The sequence below is a fragment of the Athene noctua genome, chromosome 5 (genome assembly GCF_965140245.1).
Source record: "Athene noctua chromosome 5, bAthNoc1.hap1.1, whole genome shotgun sequence".
Classification (NCBI taxonomy): Eukaryota; Metazoa; Chordata; class Aves; order Strigiformes; family Strigidae; genus Athene; species Athene noctua.
Window position 1 is genome coordinate 51,678,217 of NC_134041.1, and position 18,208 is coordinate 51,696,424.

At 57.9% G+C, this 18,208-nt stretch overlaps 1 protein-coding gene across 4 annotated transcripts in view; it reads left to right on the forward strand.

Annotated features, from left to right (window-relative positions):
• SLIT1 (slit guidance ligand 1) overlaps positions 1-18,208 on the forward strand; it is a 61,746-nt gene that overhangs the window by 28,162 nt on the left and 15,376 nt on the right. For 3 of the 4 annotated variants that reach the window (XM_074907569.1, XM_074907570.1, XM_074907568.1), the window contains exons 5-6: positions 17,747-17,818; positions 17,934-18,005. In XM_074907569.1, the coding sequence (XP_074763670.1) occupies positions 17,747-17,818; positions 17,934-18,005 (144 nt within the window). The other variant, XM_074907571.1, reaches the window with a different exon arrangement.

Here is an 18,208-nt window from a genome sequence, read left to right on the forward strand (position 1 = left end):
GGGGATGGGGCTCCTGCAGCCAGGGGGCTGCCATGGGGGCTCCCAGTCTGCCCCTGCTGCTCTCAGCCAGGCCGGGGGAGATCCGCTGGCGCCGGTCTTCCCACGCTCTCCCCGGGGGACGCTCAGCCGCAGCCTTCCTGACCCCTGCGCTGCAATCCTGTCTGAGCATCTTAGGCAGAGTTATATTTTACTAGCATGCTAAAAGGGAAAGACGGCTTTGCTTTAATTTTATGAGCTACAAAGTGCCTTGCCCGGTTAGGTGCTGGCTGAGCTTTGCAAGGGCTCTGGCTCAGAGTTCGCAGGGCTCATAGTGGTGGTGGCTGAAGATGCCATCTCTCCCCTAAGCTGCTCCCTTGCCCATCACAACTGCTCTTCCTCCAGTTCCCCCTTCTCCACAGAGCTGGGCAAGATCTGCTCCTCTCCCGTTCCCATCCTTTTGCAGAAACGCCAGCAGTGACTGACAGCGAGGCCAAAATAGATTGCTCCTGGATTGTCCAGCTGCAGTTTTTTTGGCTGCCGGTTTGCTGAAATTGTTCCTGGAACAGTGAGAAGGTGAAAGCTGGCTGTAGCTGGGGACATGGCTCTGGGAAGTCCCACTCTGGCTTCATGTTTGGGGGACAACACGTGCAAAGCAGTGGGCTGCTGTGGGCAGCTATTGGTGCCCCTGTGCGTGGGGCGGTATGTGCAAACGCCCGTGTGCTCTCGCAGCCAGCAGACCCCTGATCTCCTGGTTGTAGCAATGTCTTTACATGCTCTGGGAATATTTGTGCTCCTGTCCTTGCAGCCTGCCACTGCCTGGCCTGGGTTTTGTACTTTTGCTTTATTCCACCCCCCCCCCCTTTTTTTTTTCCAGCCTCTTTCACAAAGACACCTATTCTCCCCCTGCGCCCTGGGGATTTACACAGAAAGCTCACCCTCGACATGGCAAAAGAAAGGCCCGGGCGGCCCGGGAGAGGAAGCTCACACAAAGTGCGGTGTGTGGCTCTTTGTGTCCCCTTTGTAATTCCTCTGCACAATGAACTGGCCCGGCCACCCACCAGCCCCAGAGTACCCCCAGGTGCCTCGTCCCCCATGCCCCCCCAGTGTAGCAGCAGGCAATGCTGGGAATGCTCCTTGCCAGGCAGCTGAGAGCACACAGCCTTTGTGCTCAGGAAAGGGGAAATTTAGGCAGGATAGAGATCGCCATACTCCTGCAGCAGCAAAAAGCCCCCTTGCATCCTTGCCGGCCCCTGGGCAGAGCGCTGGGGGGTCCCTCCGGCAGAGCCCTTCCATCAGCCCTGCTCTGACGGCTTTTAACATGCTAATGACCCTCTCAAGGGCAGGAGCAGCTCTGTGTAAAACCCATGTTCAGCCCTCGGTCATGGACATTTGCTCGGAGACACAGTGTTAAATATTTATCCTCCCCGCCTCCCCTCCGACTCCGCAGGCATTAACAATAGCGATCGCAACTGGCCCCTTCCCCCTCGCCGGGAACATGTGGCTCCCGGACCATGACAGCGAACGTTATCGTTTGTACCTGTGAATTATTGATAAGGTATAAGATAGTTCTTGCGGTGAAAAAATAATGAGGAGGAGAGGCTGTGTGCAGCCTGGTGAGGCGGACACTGCTGTAAACCCACTTCTCCAGGGGCAGAATGGGCGGCAGGACCCCTTTCCTGCCAGGCCCCATCCGCCAGCTGACCATGCTGGCCCTTAGCAGCGTGCGGCCGCGCTGGGCTGCCTTTGGCGTGGCGGCTCCTCTCTCGGTGTGGGTCTGGCTGGCGCCTGTCCCCTCCTGGCTGCCCACTGCCTTCCCTGGGGGAGGTGGGCAGCTGCCTGCAGCCTCCTGCAAGCTGGGGGATACTCGCTCAGGCAGCTGCCTGCGGGTGGTGGAGGCAGTGGGGATGTTCCAGCTCCGTGGGTCGGCTGCACACCCCGCGGTGCTTTGGTGGGGAAGGAGCACGTTTTGCCCGGCCCCGCAGACGCAGTGGCTCCAGAGAGCAGATGGGGTTTTAGGCTGGGTGAGCCTTTCAGCTGGCAGGGCTGGGGGGCTTGGGAGGTCTCCAGGGGCTGGAGGATGGAGAGTGGTCCTTGGGTTTATGGCTACACACTGTTCACACTGTCAGTTCACAGTGTCCCTGTGGCTACTGAGTCCCTCGAAAGCAGGTGGCAGCCCTGAAAGGGGGTTTGTTCCCCAGTTTAGGGCTGTCCCTTGTCTGGGAGCTGGACTCAGCACATCCATGCCCTGAGCTACAGAGGTGAGAGCCTGTCCCGGAGAGCCCCCAGATCTGCCAGCTCTGGCAAGTCTGGGCTTCAGCTGTGCTTTGTGAGGCTCTGGGATGCCACATGGGAGAGTGCAGATGCGTTGGAGGAGTCTTGTCGGTGGCATAGGCAGTCTGATAAAAATCAGGGTGCCTCTTTAAGCCAGTTCAAAGCCTGTCTTTGATGTATTTAGACCCTCAACCCCCCCATGATTTGCGGGAAGAGTATTAGCAGGGAGAGCCAGGGTGTTAGCATGCAGAGCCTGGCCCGATCTGGGGTTACACATCTGCATCCCTGGGCTAGGTGACGGAACGCCAGGGTGCTGCATTCACCCCAGGGACACTGAGGGTCTGGGGAGAGCAGAGCTGGGATGAGGCACCTGCTCCCTTGCACAGAGTCTCCCGCCACGCTTTGGCAGCACCACCCCTGCCCAGGAAGGATCTGCCCAGACCTGCTGTTCACTGACATGAGATGTTGCTTTCTCAAAAATGTGTCTGAATCCAGTGTCCCGGACTCCAGAGATGCAGGATGTGCTGTTATTTCTGAAGATGCCTCCCAGGCACTCCAGCCCATCACCTGCCACAGCCTGGCCCACAGCTGGGGACCACCTCCTGCTATTTGTGGCTCCCAGCAGTGGCTATGGGACTGGGAGGGCTCCCACGAGCTGCCCGCCTCCGTGGCTCCCTCTCTGGGTCTTCTGGGGGAGGTGGAGGTGTGGGGTGCTTGTGAGTACTGCAGGGTGAGGTGGATGTCTCGTGCTGTTCCTTGGCATCGTCACTGATGCTGTCCCTTTCTTTCTGGCCTGCATGGTCTGGATACTGATTTAATTGCACATGACAGTAGCAGAATTGCTCCCAGCCTCCAGCTTCTGTCTTCCTCCCTGCCTAGCCTTCCCAGTGCTCCTTGGGTTGTGTGCCCAAGGAAGCATTTCTGGGTGAGGGCCATGTCCCTGCCTTCTGCTGCTCCTTGTGCAAGGGTGCATGAAAAATTACACTGCTGGGGCAAAGGCTTGAAAGCGAGAGTTAAGGAGTGATTAAGAGAGCACACGTGTGTGCACACTGGTGGGTGTGCAGTGGGCAATGGGTTGCAACACATGTGCCGCAGTGTGTGTGGGCACAACGAGAGATGCTTCCAGGCAGTGTGAGGAGAGCCCCCGGTCTAAGGGTGCTCCCTCGCAGCATTACTCCCGAGTATAAGCTGCAGCATGGGAGCTGTAGTGAGGAAGGGGCTGAGTACGGCTCCTTGCTCCCTCTGTGGCAGAGCATCCCTGAGCAGGCAATTGATCCTAAATTGAAACTAAAGGCTCTGGGAGCATGAGCCCTTGTCTCCCTGTTCACCCTCCTGCTCCCTGAGTTGCTTCCAGTCGTGCAGCAAAGACAGGCCAGGACACTCAGGTATTGACACTGAAGTGTGAATTTCAAACGCCTCCTCTGTCCTCATCCCCTCTCGAGTGTCTGATGGGAGGGATGGAGAGCAGCAGGAGCACCAAGCACATGGAACAGCCCAGTTCAAAGCCCAGCACTGCAGCTCGCTCTTGTAAGCAGAGTTATGTTTGCAGGCAATTACCTGGTGGTATGTGCTGCCTTCACTCCTGGCCTTTTCCCTTGCAAACCGTCTGCTCTCTGCTTTGCTTTTCAGGGAAGAGCCTGGCAGTGGGGCAGCTACAAGCTGCATTGGGCTGGGCTCCTGCCTGCAGGTTACAGTAAGGGATGCTGCAGCCCTCCTGTGCTCCATCCCGTGGTCCTCACGGCACCGTCTTATCATTGAATTTGGCTCTTACACCAAGCAGGTGTTGAGGGTGAAGGCACAGGCGCCTTCTGTGCAGGGGGCAAAGCAAGGCAGCCGTGCTTTAGCCTTGTTCAGAGCCAACACATGAGGATGGGAGCAAACCCCAGCCCTTTTCTCTCCAGCTGCTTCTGGCGAGAGGGATGCCACAGGGACTGCTCTTCCCATGCTGGATCCCAGAGTGCTGCGGGATGCTCACACGCTCAGCCAGAGCTGGGGCTGTGTGTGTGTGCAGGGAGGATCCGACCCCTTCCCTGTGTGAGGCAGAGGCGAGACGGCATGTGTGAACTTGACTTCACAAGACATCAAATGTGCTGCAGTCAGATGGAAATTGGCTCTCAGAGCTCATTTCTCCTGGCGCTGAGCAGCTCCCTGTTCCTGCTCCCCCCTTGGAGGGTGGATGGGCTGAAAACATGAGGAAGTGCCTGTTCCCCTCTAAGCCGTAGTGCCTGGGATCTCATCTCCAGGCTCGCTGACAATTTGCATTAATATTTACTTAACTAACCGGGAGCCCTCTTACATCCCAACCGCCTTTACTGTGAGGCTTGTGGGGGTGGTGGGACTGGCAGAGGCGCTTCTGGGCTGCCTTCTTTGTGCTCCGGGAATCTCCAACCCTCAGAAAAAACCTCTCTTTCCCAGAAGAATGGGCCCTTCTCAATTTACTTGAAAAGATGTCCCGGATTTCTGCCCAGCCAGGACCCTGCATTGTTCCCAGGCAGAGTTTCAGTGGGGGAGCTGGCTAATTTGCAGTATTTTACATATCTAATAAGTTGTTGTCAGAAATGCTTTTAAATCCCTATAATATTTAATTAGGAGGCAGCTATTGGCATATTAGGTAGGAAGGGGGCGGTCTAATTAGTTATTGGTGAATTCATACTCATTAAGGTAATTAAGTTAGGTAAAAGCTGGAGGGAAGCTCCCATGCATGCATCTGCCCCATTTTGGAGCTGCTCTGGGATGCAGTGGGTTCAATCACAGTTGTCTGGCCTTGGAGACATCCAGGGCTGCTGCTGGGCTTTCCCCCTCCATGGGGTGAAGGGCAGCCGTTCCCCATGGCAGGGACTGTGCCCAGCCTGCAGTCCTCGCTGGAGCAGGATGTGTCCCGCCACAGTCAGGTCTCTGGCCACCTCCCACAGGGCTCTGACATCTTCTTGGGCCCATGACGTGCTTGTCTCCCAAACCTGGTATTTTTAATTTCTAAACTGAGCTGGGATCTGACAAAATATGAATCATCCAAGAAATGTAAGAGCGGGCAGAGTCCCTGGCAGACTGGGGGTGTATTTTTAGCCCATACGTGTTGGAGTTTGGCTGTTTCATAGGGAAAAAAAGAGGTTTTCAGATCTGAGCGCCTTGCTCTGGTCATGCTGGGAGCCTTGCTACTGGCTCCGCATTGCATTGCCCGCCTTGAAAATAAGGTTTTATGGCAGTGTGGGAGGGAGGACGAGGGTCAGGCTGTGCTGCACAGCCCCTGCTCGCCCCTCCCATTGCAGAGGAATATGCTGGGGGTCTGAGCCCTGCCCCGTGCCTGCTGCTGAGAGCTATGGGGTGCTGGCATGGGCATATGCATTCAGAAGTTGGCTGCTCACCCTTCTGCTGGCCTGGGCCAGCAGCCATGTCTTGGGGTACCAACATCTGGAGCTGGTCATGGTTGGGGCACTCCTGGAAGCAGGGGTGTCTCTGGGGGCATCAGCACCCAAAGTTGCACCTGTAGCCTGGTCATGCTGCTGCATCCTTGCACATGTGCCAGCAGTGATCCCAGTCTGCCCTGAGATGGTTCCTGCTGCATCCTGTGGTGGGGTGCCAGTCTGTGATGCCCCTGCTGTGAGATGGGGCTCCCTGGCCACCCAGCTCCCTCCGAGGGGGCTGCTCTCTGCTCATCTGTACCTGTGTGGGTCTCTGCCGCTCTGCAGGGTTTGCAGCCAGGACACTACTGTTTGGGAGATTTCATCCCCCCTTTAATGTTGGCAGTTGGAAGCTGGGGAGCCGATAATGATGAAGGAGTGTAAATGTCAGCAGGAAACCAGCTTCAATCAGAACTGTTAAAAATAAACCTGCCAGGCCTGCTCTTGCAGGGGTAATCAGCCTCAGCAGCTCCACTCCCCGGGTCCTAGAGCACGAACTGCAGCCGTGCCGAGCAGCGCTGGGCCACCCGGGCAGCTGCTCTGGAGGCTGGCTGCTACATGGGCAGATCCAGCCCTGACCAGCAACTCCCTTGGAGCTGGGAGGAGTGATCCCCCAAGGGTGCAGGGTCCTGTTCCCTCTCCCCAGACTCACACCCTGGCTCTCCCCTTAGCGGGAATCCCCACTGCAGTCCCGGCTGGGCTTGAGCTGAGTTTTAAATGCAGCAATAGGTAGCACAGGAGAGGGGTGTGGAGGTGAGCTGCTTCTGGTGTGTTTGTATTTTATTAGGAATTCCCACAAGCTGCCGGCTCTGGCATAGCACGGGTAATGGTGGCGAGATGCTCAACCTTCATGGAAACACCTGTGACTGGGAAATGCCCATCCTCCCATCCCAGCTCATTTGGGTTGTTGCAGGAGATGTGGATGTGGCTGTTCAGGCACGTCTGCAGTGCAGGGCCAGCCTTGGGCTCTCGAGGGTCACAGAGACAGTGTCCCCACCTGAAGTGAGATGCACTTGGAGCAGAGACTAGAGGGATGTTGTTAACCTCAGAGATAATTAACCTCAGGTCAGCTTGCAAAGAGACGTCGGGACGTGGGCCTGCTCCACCACTTGAGCTTTAATATGGAGGCGGTGGGAGAGCCCCAGGTACCCATGGGCTGGGGGCCGGGGCTCCCCAGGCTGTGCCTTGCGGTCAGGCACTGCTGCCAGGCTCGCTGCTGCTCCGAGGTTCCATGTGTGTGTGGATCAGGGAGAGGCAGGAGGAGCATCCAGATGTGCCTCTGGAAACTCATCTCTGCCTCCCCAAAACAAGGAGCAGCTGTTGATGCCCAGCACAGGTGAGGTCTGTGGGTGGCAGTGTTTTATGACTGGAGGGGCTGCAGCTGTACTAACTGCTTGCAGGCAGAGGCTTCCCCAGACTCGAGGTGTGGTTTTGTGCCAGGGGCTCTTCAAAGAGCTGCTCCATGGAGGGAAGCCCCATGGGCTGGGGTGCAGCTCCCCATGGCATGGCCGTGACAGGGTGCTGCTCTCCCAAACCCTCTTGGGAGTGATGTTACAAGGGCAGCCCCCACATGAGCCCAGCCTTGTGGCAGGGCTTTGCTGCCCTGACAGCAGTTTTTTATCCTAGCTTTGATGTGTGCCACACAGGATGGAGTCTCTTTATCTGCCTGTTGAATTTTCCCTGCTGTCTGCCCCTGCACTTGGTTCCCATGCTCGGGTACTCTTGCAGCCTCGTGCTTGCTCTGCCCCATTTCCCACCCTCCTTTCCCAGTGGACCCTTCTCCTATCAGGGCTGTTTCCTCCCAGCCCTGTGTAAAATCACTTTTTTTTTTCCCCAGCTGTTGGGCTGTGTTTGAGATCTCCCATTGGTTCTACCCTGGCTGCCAACAAGGGCTGATGCTTTTCACCCCACGATGCATCTCCCACCTTGCATCCCACTGCCAGCTCTGGGGTCGCTCCCAGGCACTTTCAAGAAGCCAGGCTGAGATGCTGCTGAGGCAAGAGTTTTGCCCATCTTAATGTTAGGGCTGAGTGTTGCGAGCCTGAAGGACCCATGGTCATGGCAGGGTGTCTTGCCAAGTAACTAGCTGGGTCTTGCAAGGTTCAGCATTGGTTTTAGAGCATCCTCCAGGCCAGAGGGAGTTTGCTTTAGCCCTTCCCAAAACTGGCACCAGGGTTTAGAACTGTATCCCAGGACCTGCAAAGCTGAGGAGCAGCATCACAGATCTGCAGCATCGCTCCTTGGCTCACCAGCCTGCGCCAGATCTGGGACAGCCGGGACGCAATTCTCGGCTTGGCTCAGCCTCATTCACACCTCGGAGGAATCCAGGAGGGCCGGCAGGGCTGGCTTCACACTTATTAGCAATTAAAAGCCTCAGAGCCTGGGAGTCAATTAGCTCTGAGCTCAGCAGTGCTGCAAACCCAGGGGATGAGCCTGCTAACGAGAGCCTCAGCCAGCTCCCCACAGGGCTGGCTCGCAAGAAGAGCTGTTTGCTTTTTCATTTACACCTTGGATGAGTGTTGCTGCATGGGGTTTGGGGTGTCTTCTTGGGCACGAGCTGCCGGGCAGGGAGCACACGCTGTGTGCTGGAGGGTGCAAGGCTTCCTGGCGCACAGGGCTGAGCCTGGCACCTGTCCCAGCAGGGCCCCCCCGTGCATGGGGTCATGGGGTGAGTGGGGATTGACCTTATCCTAACCATCACAGGGCTGCACAGGAGGGTCTCACTGTGGCACACTGCCATCTGCCAGAGGTGGAGCCAGATGTGGTCCAGCTAATGCCCACTGCTACCTCCCGGCTTTCTCTGCCCCAGGCTCTGGAGATGCTGGGCTGTGGTACCCAGTTTTGCAGAGCACCCCAGAATGTGCTGGGTCCCTGAGCGCTGGGATGATGCTCTGCCATGGGCAGTGGTTTCCTTGTGCAACAGGAGAGCAGTGGGGCGGTGAGCCGAGGGTGGGTTCAGCGGGACGCTGGTGGGGCCATGCAGCTCTGGGGAAAGGGATGTCTCTGCACCACTGATTTGCAGCATGTTGGGAGCATGCTGGAAATGAGCCAGGTGATGCAAATGTGAAGCAGGTAGGTGCGTGGGCTGGAGCGTAGCGTGGGAGCTGGAATGAAAACATGCTTTGGTGGAGGGTTTCGCAGGGATTTCCCGCTACTGGAGGGCGAGACAGAAGCAGAAGCATGAAAGGAGGGACAAGGACAAGCTTGCTGAACACCAGGGCGGAGGGAACAGACTGCGAGGTGGTGGAAAGCAGGCATGGAGAAAAGCAGGAGGCCATGTGGCGACGAGGCCACCGGCTGGGTGTAGCTGTGTGCCTCGGCTCCCAGTGGCAGTGGGACATGCAGGCTACAAGCTGGAGGTGCAGTTTTAACACCCCAATGTCCAGGCAGATGCTTGCTGGAGGGGATGAGCCCTCATCCAGTGGTCAGTGGGAGAAGAGGGGATAGGTGTCAGCCACACAGCAGGTCCCTTTGCAGGCAGTGGCTGGTTGGCTGCTCCCAGGTGAGTGCTGAGGGGCACCCCCTGCCCACCCCACCTCAGCCTCTGCCAGACCACAGGGCACTGGGCGTGGTGGGTGCTGTGGCTCTCTTGAGGCACTTCAGGATGCTGGGGAGCTGGTGGCAATGCCTTAACCTCACATTGGCTCCCCTTCCCACGGATAAGGAGGTTGCAGGAACAAAGGGACAGTATGGAGAGGGGGCGGCGACAGGCATGCAGGGTTTGCAGCTTGTTATTTCACTTGTGTTTCCATTAAAGCTGCTGCTTTTAACTTGTTTCAATCTCTGAAGAGGCTCCAGGGTGGGTGGCAGATGCTTTATTCTCCCTCCCTCCCACCCTCTCCTCTTTTCCTTGGCCAGCTCCCCTTGTTCCCATAGCATCCCCCTTGGACTCATGGAGGCTGAGTCCTGCGGCTCTGGCTTTGCAGCGCAGCCCACACGGGAGCTGCTCCTTGATGGAGCTGGACCAGAGCCACCACGCTGCACAGGCACTGCCTTGCGCAGAGAGCTGCTCAGCAAAGTCCATCTCATGCAAATACCTTCCCCTCACAGATCGTCCTGCTCGTGATGGGGTGTTGCATGTCCCTGACTTCCCCCACGCCCAAACAGGGGGCAGCTGGTGTCACCTGTGGCACATGCACCCACGTGCCTTGGCAGCCCTTGTGCACCCCCTTGGCACACACAGGCACCGTGGTGGCACCAGCTGGTGTCAGTCACTGGTGCTCTGGTAAGGACAGCGGCCCAGGTCATGGCACGGGTCAGCAGCATCCCTTTGAAGCTGCTGAGATTTATGCATGCCCTGAAATGTTTTGCTAAATCAGCACCACCACGCTGGGGCCAGGACTCTTCTCACTAACTGCTGCCACGAGCATATGTTGTATTTTACACACGCTCTGCTTGGCTGTCCAAGCAACAAACCTCTCCAGCTTTAATGTTTTGGGAAACACCTGCACCTCCCGGGAGGGAAGGGGCCAGGGCCAAAGTCTGGAGTCAGCACAGCACTTTGGGAAGCCTTTCTCAAAAGAGGAGTGGTGTGAAGCATTGCTCCCTGGTCTGGCAGCATTCACCTTTACTCTTTGCTGTGTGTATGTGGTGGACAGGCAGAATTTGTTGATTGGGCTCATGTCACTGAGGTCCACGGTCTGAGGTGCTCAGCACAACATCATGATGTCTAGAGTGTGTTGCCTTGCTCCAGTGAAGGATTGTTTTGTCCTTATATGTGTATGGGCCTGTCAAGGATGAGTTCTGATCCATTGCTTTTGCTGGTGCTGAGATACCAAGAAATATTACTGCAAAAAACTTCAGATGGGGGTGGGGGGGTGCAGCTCTCCTAAGGGAAGTGATTATTTATTGTTGCTTGGACCTCAGTGGATGTGACCTGGTGTGTCATCCTGCCTGCCAAGAAGTTCTAAGGGCTCTGGTCCCTTTGGGAGGACCATTCTATGGCCAGGAATCACATCACACCCCCATGGGTGGTGTGTGAGCAGGTGATGAGGCCCTTGCACAGAGGAGGTGACCCCCAGGGCTGAGCAGCCTGTGGGACTCAGGAGCACAGGGATCCTGCAATTCACAGACTGGGACATGAGCCCTGCTTTCCAGCTAGGCTGAGGTAGAGGCACATGTGACAGTGCATATAGAGGACAAACTCTCAGTGCCACCCAGGAGCAACAAGCCCTGCACAGGGCAGGAAAGGCCAGCGGTGGCTTTCAGGCTGCTATGGTGACTAGAGCAAAGATGTCTGGACCTCCTCATCTCTAGAGACCCTCTAGGGACACCTCTATGCCTTTGTCTAGTGCTTCACTGTGCCACAGAAATGTCTCCTGTGCTGAATACAGGTTGCTGCTGCTCTCCTTGTCCCCTCTGGCTGTACCATCTTGCTCAGTGCACCCTGTCCCCAGTACACATCAAGACTGTCTAGGTCAGGAGGCAGTTTCTGTGGCTGCAGGTTGTGGTCTCCCCTAGCACGCTGCAGGCTGCGATACCCGGAGCCAGGAGGATAATGAGATCTTAATAGTCCAATTATATCCCATCGATTTACTCAGCACGTAATTGTTGGCGGCTGGGGCTGCTTGATGAAGCGCTCGCTCTGTCTGCCAGCGGGGAGGGCTGTGCTGCGCCGCCCAGCCTGGGATGCTCCTCGCAGCAACCAGCTGTTCCCCCTTGAATCATCGCAGGAGCAGACACTCCCCCCCACCAACTCGCTGTGCTCCCCCCTACCCGAGGAGGGGCAGGGACAAGAGTGGCAGGCAGAGACTGGAGCAGGGACCCTGGCACCCTGCCCTGGCTGAGCAGGGGGTGCAGGCATCAGGCTGACCCCGGGTTGACATCCCCCACGCTGCTCTGGGGAGTAGAAGGGTTGTACATCTCTGCCTCCCACTAAAACAGGCTGACAGGAGAAGTGACTCCTGCTGGGTGACCGTCGGTGCTGGCTGAGCAGCAGCTGAGCCATCGGCCGTGCTTGGCAGCCTGCACTGGGCAGTGTGCTGCCTACCAGAGGTGTGCCCAGCTGGTCTCCTGGCAGCAGAAGCCAGATCCCGAGCATCCACCTGCAGGCATCCTTGCCGCAGCATGGCATTGCAGGTGTATCTATGCACTTTTCTTCTATTCATTCCCCTTCTGATCTGGTTGTGGCTGGGAGTCCCATGGACTAACAATGCATAATTTAGAGGAATCACTCTTAGCTGTGATTTTAAGCCTGCCTTTGTGATTGTGCTGGTTATCCCTTGTTCTGGTGGTGTGAAAAGCAGCGAATAATGTTCCCTTTCCCCCTCGCTGTGCTGCTTTGGACCCTGTCCCATCTCCTTCTATTTCCTTTTCTGACCCCTGCCGAGGTGCCATTTCCAGACACGCCACGATCTCTTTCCTCAGTGGCAGGGGCTCACACTGAGCCCACCGTGCTGCACCCTGGCTTATTTGCACCTGTACCTCAGTCTGCAATCCCACCTTGTCCTGTGCAAACACCAGGCTCGCAGCGGGTAGCAGGCAACAGCAGGCAGCACGCAGGCTCCCCGTGACCTTGGGGATGGCAGAGTGAGGCGGGGTGGAGGGGGTGGGAGGTCTGTCTCGTCCCCCTCAGCCAGGATGGAGTGGTGCCGGCAGCTGGGCTGGCGGAGCCCATTAAAAATCAAACAGCCTGACGTAATGCTGTGGGCACGATGTGGGACCCTGAACCTGAGACGGGGCTGCGGGGCCCTGCTCAAGCCAGTGCTGGGGACCAAGGCAGGTGACACACTGGACAAAACCCTGCCTTGTTACCCTGGCACCCTGCTAATGCAGCAGCAGGGCAGCTGCCCCGACTTCCAGCAAGCAGCTCCCCTGGGGGGGATAGAGCCTTTGCGACACCCTTCCATGGGTTCAGGGTCCTTGCAGCACTGGGGACTTGTGTCCATCACCTCAAGTGGATCGTGTGGCTGGGACATGTGGGTGACACTTGTTTCGCCCAGTGCGGGGCTGTGGGTGGGCGTTGATGCTAGCAGAAGTGTTGGGTGCAGCTGCACCTCCCCTGCAGCGAGAAACAGGAGAGCAAAACCCCGGGGGGACTCTGGGCTGTCAGCCACTAATGCGAGTGCTGATTTAGTCTATTGATCTTGTGTAAGTGGGAGTTTTTCTGCTGCTTCACGCTCACCCTTGTCACCTGTCAGGAGGTGGAGACGGTGGCCTGAACAGCCGTGGTGGCAGGGCAGCCCCGGTTCTGCCTGTCCCTCAGCCCTGGGCAGGCGGTGCTGGGACAAACAGCATGTGTGGGATGACCCAAGGGACACTGGGCTGCTTAATAGCTTCTGGTGTCATGGTCCTTGATGGTTAGTTCCTGGCAGACCCTTTGGCTGCATGCTGGCACAGCCTCCTCTGGCACAGCACCAGTGAGGCAATGCTGAAATCTGGGGAGGAGCTATCCCAGCCCGAAATACTGGTGCTGCCCAGGGCTGCGTGGCCTTGGTTGTGAGGGCAACTGCCTTGTCTGATCAAGACTTGGTGGGCGATTGCTGTGGCTGAGCTGGTGCCTGCAGTGGCTGGTCTCAGTGCCAGTGGAGCAGAGCTGCTGGGGGAAGCACCTGGCCCCTGAGCAGGGACCTGCCATGCATTTTCATTGTGGGAGCAGCAGCCTGGCAGCGGCTGAAGAGTTAATGCCTTTGATCTGCCCCAGTGAGCAGGAGAGGGTCTGGGAGACCATCAGATGCTAATGTGTTTCCATTGTGGAAGCTGGGGAGGAAATAAATTCAAGAGGAGAGCAACCCCCTGTGCTTCACCTTCCTGGAGCCAGCAGCTGGTCATCTGCATGTGGGTGCTGCCAGGGCGAAAAGCCAGTTGCCTGCTGCGGCATGTCTCTGCAGCCCTTGCCGGCATGGCAGGGACATGTCACGGGCTGCAGCTTTCACCTGGATGGAGATGCCCCTGTGGTTACTGATACCAGACAAGATGGACCTCTGCACCCCGACACGGCCAGCCCCGGGGGACGCTGCCAAGCGGGGCTGCCTGGCGAGGGGAGCGCCGTGCCGGAGGGATGCCAGGCTGTCCTGTTGCTCTTGGCAGGCTGCGGGGGGCTTGGAGGACGTGGGGCCAGCGCCGCTGGGAAGCAATTACCTCCCTGCTGCGTCCAGCCCTAATCCCCTCACACGGCGCACGAGGAGCCGGCTCGCCAAACAAGGCTCAATCAGGTTAAAGTGTGAAGTCAGGATTAACCAAAAGAATGAGAGTGTGGTAATAGCCCCGGCCTCCCTGCCCGGCCGTCGCAGCCCTGCTGCGGCCCCCTCCCTCCACCCGCCCTCCAGCCCGCCGGGCTCATGCTGGGGAGATTAAGGCTGCTGGTTTGTTTGCCTGAGTGGGCTCCCCACTGGGAAGAGATGTCGAACAGTTTTGCTCGGGTGCCCCGCTAAGTGCCGGGCAGGGCGGCGCGCTGGGGGGTTGGCTCCCGCCGCCGAGCCCCTGCCAGCCCCGAGGGAGCCGTACCCCACTCCTGGCTCCTCGCCGAGGCTCCCCAAGGATCGGCAGCCGTGGGCCAGGGGCTGCTGGCTGCCAGAAAAGCCAGTGCTGGGGGCACCTCCTGAGCCACCCTGCATGTATTCCACCAACCATCGTGCACACAGTGGGGAAGATTCAAGCAGGGAAGCATTCAGAATCCCAGTCCCTGACCACAGCCACCCTCCGTGCTACCCAGCAGGGGGGAATATGTGTATGTAGCTTGGCCATAAGGCTTTTGGGGGATGTGGAAGGAAATTGGGTGCCTTCCTTCTCCCCATGGACTGGAGCTGGCTGCTGCTTATTAACAGGCATCTGCTGGGTCAGAAACCCCTGTGGGAGATGAGCCTGGGGGCAGAAGGGGCTGGGCTGGGGCTGGGTCAGGAAGGGGGGGAAATGCAGCAGATTCTTGGGGAGCAAGTGGGGGCCCTGATTTGCAGACAAGCTGCTGAGAGCTTCCCATTGGGGCAAGCATGTGTGCTACAGCCTCCATGGAGTGTTTGCCCAGGGTGTTGGCAGTCCAGATGTCTGGCTCTGTCCTCTGGCACTTGCAGGGAGGAGGCTGTGCATCCCCCATTGCCTGCTCACCCATCATCATCCTTCCCCCTTTGCACCCCTGGGATTACTGGAGCCCTTTGCACCCTGTCCTGTGCAGGGAGAAACTCAGCTCCATGGTCACCGTGACACGGGGATGGGAGGACAGCAGTGCTGTGGATGGGCCGACTGCTTGGGTATTCCCTGGGTTCTATATCCAGGAACTCTTAAACTTGGAGCTTTAGGAAAATACCTGGAAGTGAAACTGGAAAAGACAGAAAGGCATCTGTGACAATGGGGCAGGGGCTGCTTTCTTTCTCCCTCCTCTGCCTGTGCCCATCTACTGGCTTGGTCCCCAGAGGGGCTGTCAGACCTGTCGGTGCTTGTGGTCACCGCTGCAAGCTGGCGCTCCGAGCGTGATGGCAGCAACACACTTGTATTTGGCGGGTTGCGAGGTGTCACCGGCGCAGCCGCTGAGGGTGCTGCAAGCCGTGCGGTGGAGAGAGGAGAAGCCGTGCCATCTGCTGTTTTTTTGGCGCCAAAGTGTAAAGCAAACATAGCTGGGAGCTATGAAACACCAGGAGGGAAGGGGCCATGCCTTGTTCCAATGCCGGGGCCCAAGGATCCTGCAGGCAAAGCATGTGTTTGTCCTGGTGTCGTCAGCTGTGTAACTGTGCCGGCAATGTAAGCCCAGTGCCGGGGCCTTGCTGAAACCCTCGCATCCAGCGTCTGTCCCTCTTGGCTTCGGTACCCCCAACGGCAGCACTTGCATCGGTGACTGTCACAAAAAGCTGTGAAGGGGAGAAGCCTTGCAAAGTCAGTTGCAACCTTCTAGCAGCATTTCCCTTGTGAGCTGTAAGTGAGCAGCTTGCAGACAGACGCCTGGGTTTACTCCCTGGGCGCGCTGGGACTCCATGTGCTGCGAGCGGAGAAACACAAGCAAGGTTTTCATGGGAGAACCAAACAAGCTGCAGGCTGGGGCTGCCTGGGCAGGTAGTGCCAGAGCTGTGAGGGGGTTTCAGAGCACCAAAGCATGGTGGGTGTTCCATGCTTGGCCGCACTGTGGCCAGTTTAATGTTGGACAGGCAGGTGCCCAGACAGAGCATGATGCATTGAATGCAAGGCTAGGAAGAGCAGTGAACTTTTGGGGTTTCCAGAGGGTTTTCTATGGGGATTCCTTCCTCTAGGAGCCAAAAGGGAAGAGGGGATTTGGGGCGATGATGTGTTTTTCTGAAGGGTCAGTGCAAGTCATAGGGGTCCCGGGCTCATTGCGTCCCCAGCAGAGGATGGGGAGGGGGCGTTTGTATCTGAAGGGATGCTGGCGTGTCGGGGGCTGCTGCAGGTGTCGGGTCCTTCCCCTTAGGAGTGTGCGAGGCGACTCCGATCCTTCTGGGGGGCCTCGGCCCAGAGCCCTGGGAAGGGCTGGAGCAGGGCGGAGCAGGCAGCGCAGGCGGCCCGGGCCGGGCAGCCTGGCAGTGCCGCCGCGCGGGTAGTGGTGAAACTGCGCCTGCCGCGCACCGGCTGCTGGCGGGGGAGCGGGGCTTTACCCTCCCCGGGAGCCCGGGCCCCTCCAAGGTAGGCATCTCCCTCTCTCTGCTCCAGCAGCGGTGCTTTGCCAGCCGCGTTTGGATCCCCAGGAACGAGACAGAGCAATGCAGCAGCCCCTGCGCCGTTAATACGGTGTCAGAGTGATGCAGCAGCCCCTGCACAAAGTGTGCAGGGCACAGGGGCTGGTGCATCTCTCTGGCACCATGTGGCAGCTCCTTGGTGGCTGGGCATCCCACTGGAGGGCTGGGCAAGGCCACGGTTCTTGGGTTTCCCTTCTTCTCATGCATCTGTGCAAGCGATGCTGGTGTGTCCCTCTGGCAGCGTTTCCCCGTTGTGGCAGTGAAGGCTTCATCTGGGGTGAAGTTCCAGTTTGGAGATCTCCAGCTCTTTTGCAGGCAGCTTGTGGGCCATGCTGAGCCTGTTTTCTGGAAGAAGCAAGGACACGGGGGAGACCGGGGGCGGGGTGGGGAGCACGGATGCTGTGCCTCTGTCCTGACCCAGCCCAACTGCCCTGGGATATCAGTAGTGAACAGGCTTCATTATGCCGAAGCACACCTGGTGAGCACTGAGTGTGAAACACTGGCATCCAGGGACACCCCAAACCATCTCTTGGGGCTGGAATGAAGGGTGCCTGCATGGCCTGTGTAATGCTCCGGATGCTTAATCTGTGCAGGATGCTCTGGTCCTGCTCCACACTCACCCATGGACTTGCTCTATAGAACAAACGCCACATCATGCCTCAGTTTCCCTGTGCCAGGAGGGAGCTGAGGACTTGGCCTTATGCCCCATAGGTGGCTGGAGCAGGGCTGTGCTGGCATGGGGCTGGGTGCAGGCACCTGTCAAGCTCAGAGGAGCTCCTGGCCCTTAAGGTGGGATAGGGAATGGCTGTGCAGGAGCCATGGGGCACAAACACAATAGGCACATCCCCTCAAGGTTGGGGTGAGTTGAGCCAGTCCACTCAGACTCTGCTTGCAGTGAGATTTTTGGCCTTCATGGTTAAAAGCCAACTCAGGCATAAGGGGGGAACTGACCCACTGCCAGCCCTGCCACACAGAGCCCAGCCAGCCTGGCACGCCCTGGCATTGCAGAGCAGGTGATCACACAGACAATGCCCTGTAGCAATGAAGTAATTAATGACCCGATTATTTGTGCCCTCTAAAGTGCAGGGCAGGCTCCATGGGAATGCCTGCTGGAGCCACTAAGTGTAATTACCAGTTAATCAGCAGGGACCTGTAATTATAGCAGTCAGAGGCTATTTAAGTACAGAGGGTTTTCCTAGCGCTGTGCCCTGCAGCTCTGCTAATCAGAGCTGGGGACAGCAGCTGGGGACAACCTGGGGAGCTCCAGCCACTTGCAGCCACCATGAATAGAGCCAAACTTGCCTCAGGATGGCCAGCAGGGCAGTGGGCAACCAAGGACCTGAAGCCAAATCACAGTTTTCCAGAGCCCCTGGGAGATGACTGAGTGCCAGAGCATGCCCCTGCCTGTGGATGCCTTGGTCCCATGGGGCATCGTGTTTTGCAGGCACCGCTCATTTTCCTTCCTATCTCTTTCTTCTGCAGGGACCTGAGTGAGAACTTCATCCAGGCTATCCCCAGAAAAGCTTTCCGTGGGGCCACTGACCTCAAGAACCTGTGAGTCCCAGCAGATGGGCACGAGGGAGTTTGGGGTCAGGTCCAGTGGGTGGCGTTGGGACCCACCGGTCGCCTGGGCTGTCCCAGCAATGTTCTTTCTGTCTTTCTCTTGCAGGCAGCTGGACAAGAACCAGATCAGCTGCATTGAGGATGGGGCTTTCCGCGCCCTGCGGGGGCTAGAGGTCCTGTAAGTGGTCAGGGGCCAGCTGGAGCCTCCAGCCTGCAAGCACCATGTGGGGTGAGGGTGTCCCTGGGTGGTCCCCACTCACCGAGGCACTACAGGGACATCCCCAGCGTGCCATCTCACCCTGGTCCGGAGGAGGGGCTGAGCAGGGGTCTGGTATCACTGCAGCAGGTCTGTGCTCCAGGGCCTGATCCTGCTCAAGGGGG